General features: G+C 46.7%; 1 protein-coding gene across 1 annotated transcript; it reads right to left on the bottom strand.

Annotated features, from left to right (window-relative positions):
- Positions 1–233: 233 nt before the first annotated feature.
- On the bottom strand, positions 234–917 carry PADG_04438 (uncharacterized protein; the record flags this gene model as incomplete). The annotated part of the gene is made up of 2 exons (XM_010761539.1): positions 234–429; positions 592–917. 2 exons carry the CDS (start codon positions 915–917, stop codon positions 234–236), a joined length of 522 nt encoding a protein of 173 aa, XP_010759841.1.
- Positions 918–2,196: the final 1,279 nt, after the last annotated feature.

Raw genomic sequence — 2,196 nt, 5'->3', positions numbered from 1 at the left:
AGGTGGTAGGTAATATAGGCGGTAACAAAGGGCTATGCTAAGCTGTTGATAGAAGGTCGTAATGCGTAATTATGTCATGAATGGTTTGAAGATGGTTCGTGGGTTTATGTGTGTCATTGTGTCCTCTTCTCAGTCGTCGATAGGGGGTCACAAATCGTGTTTGGGGAGAGTGTTTTGAGAAAGGAAAAGGAGGCAGGTGTATTTCAACCCCATCCCCCACAGTATTTCACTGATTACTTCTGGGGCTTTTTCCCTTTCCCGACGCCGCTGGTTGATGTAACCTCTGTCTTCGCGGACATGGTTCGTGTCAGACCACCAATGTAGTCTTGTAGGAACCTATTTTCCATTTCCAGTTTGTCGTGGTCCGACTTGACTTCATCAATGCGTTCCACGAGTGCTTGCAGTGATGATTGTAAGATAAATGCTTGTCTGCCAGGGGGAAAGGTTAGAAACAGATAGAGTAAAGATCTAGCATTCTGAACGGGAAAATTGTAGAGAGTAGAAGCAAATATTACAACATCCCGACATTGAAGACATATCACGCACGAAGATAAGACAAAACATTTGATTGTAGTGTAGGAACACACTCACTTTTCTAGGAACTCTCTGGCTTCTCTACCTAGTCTCTCAACATCAGCAGAGTTCCTCCTGGGACTCATGGCGCGGGCGTCATCTGATGAGAATTCCTCCTCCTCAATCTCGATTTCGGGATGGTCGCGAGGGACCAGAATGGAGGCACTAGGTCTCCGCTTCGCCAAACGGGGACGGTTGGCCTTGGAATTTTGGTTATGTTCAGTATCAGATGCTGTGGACGATGACGAAGGAGATGAGACAGGTACGCCTTTTCCATTCGCGTTGTGAGACGGCATTGCCGGTACTGGATCTGATCGCTGGTCCACTCCAGGTCCAAGAGCCATTCTATGGAATTTCCGGACCTTTAATTCTCAAAACGAAGATCCGCAAGGTACAAAGTAAAAGTGGAAGAGAGAGAAGGAAATAGAGGATTCCCAGGACTCCGATAGTCACCCGAATGGCGGAAAAGGACAAGAATGTTCACGGCGGACTAAAATATGAGATTGTCTGAAGAATGGTATGTTTTATGTCCACGATGGTAGGGGTCGTTGAGGAACGACAGCCAGGAAATCAAGCCAAGATGCCTTTGGATTGAGGAGTCGTTCTCTATGAAGATGAGAAACAATTCGCAAACTGAATCAAGAGTCGAGGGAGACGGGAGGATTTGGCGGTATAAAAATGGAGCCCGTATATAGTTATGGAGGTAAGTTTACTAAGGAGAAGGTGTGTGCGGCGAGAGATGGAAGGGAGAGCGAGGAGAGAGAATATGAACCGGAAGAACGAAGAATTAGAGAAAGAATAGATATGGAGGGCGTGTGCGGCGAGAGATATGAGGGATTGAGAGGAGAGAGAATATAAACCGGAAGAACCAAGAATTAAAGAAAGAATACGCAGTGAAGGTATGGACGGAGTCTGGCGAAGCAACCAGTCGATCACCCCGTGAGGCGTTAAAATGAGTGAAATGTCAGAGCGAAGAGTGGATGGAGAGTTCTTTGCTGTACGTATCTGGCAACGGTGAAGCAACAAATAAAATTAAAATTAAAAATATAAAATATAAAATATAAAATATAAAATAAAAATATAAAAAATAACAAGGGAGGCGCAGGTTAATATGGAGGGCGAAGATAGGCGTTTCTCTGACCTGAGTCGCTGACGGCGTTGCGCTGAGAGGACCGTTTCTCCCAGTCGACCAGGTCGTCAGTCCGCTCTGGTTGGCTCTCACGTATATTTTCTTCCCTTTCCCTTTCCCTTTGCCTTTCCCACTGTCACAGTGAAGCGGTTGGAAGCTTGGCTGGGGATGTAGGACAAGGCTCGAAGATTTAGCGCTGGTTGGAGAGTCGACCCGTATTATTGGCCACATACAAGGGCGGAGAACGTTACACCGCACAGTCAGCCGATGAGGCAGCGCGTACTCTTATTTGCTGGGGGTACCTGGACCCGGGTAGTAATATCAACTCAATTGTATCATCTGGTATTAGCGGTAACTCTCCTTTACTTATCGCCTGCGTACCATACCAATACCAGCCAGTACGCAGAACTCTTCTCCTGCTCCCTGCTCGGTACTCTGTTGCAGAGTGTTGCCGTGTGTATCGAACATCTTGAAGGGTTAGAATACGCCGATCA

Source organism: Paracoccidioides brasiliensis, assembly GCF_000150735.1.
Source record: "Paracoccidioides brasiliensis Pb18 unplaced genomic scaffold supercont2.4, whole genome shotgun sequence".
Classification (NCBI taxonomy): domain Eukaryota; kingdom Fungi; phylum Ascomycota; class Eurotiomycetes; order Onygenales; family Ajellomycetaceae; genus Paracoccidioides; species Paracoccidioides brasiliensis.
This window is presented reverse-complemented; position numbering and strand designations above follow the sequence as displayed.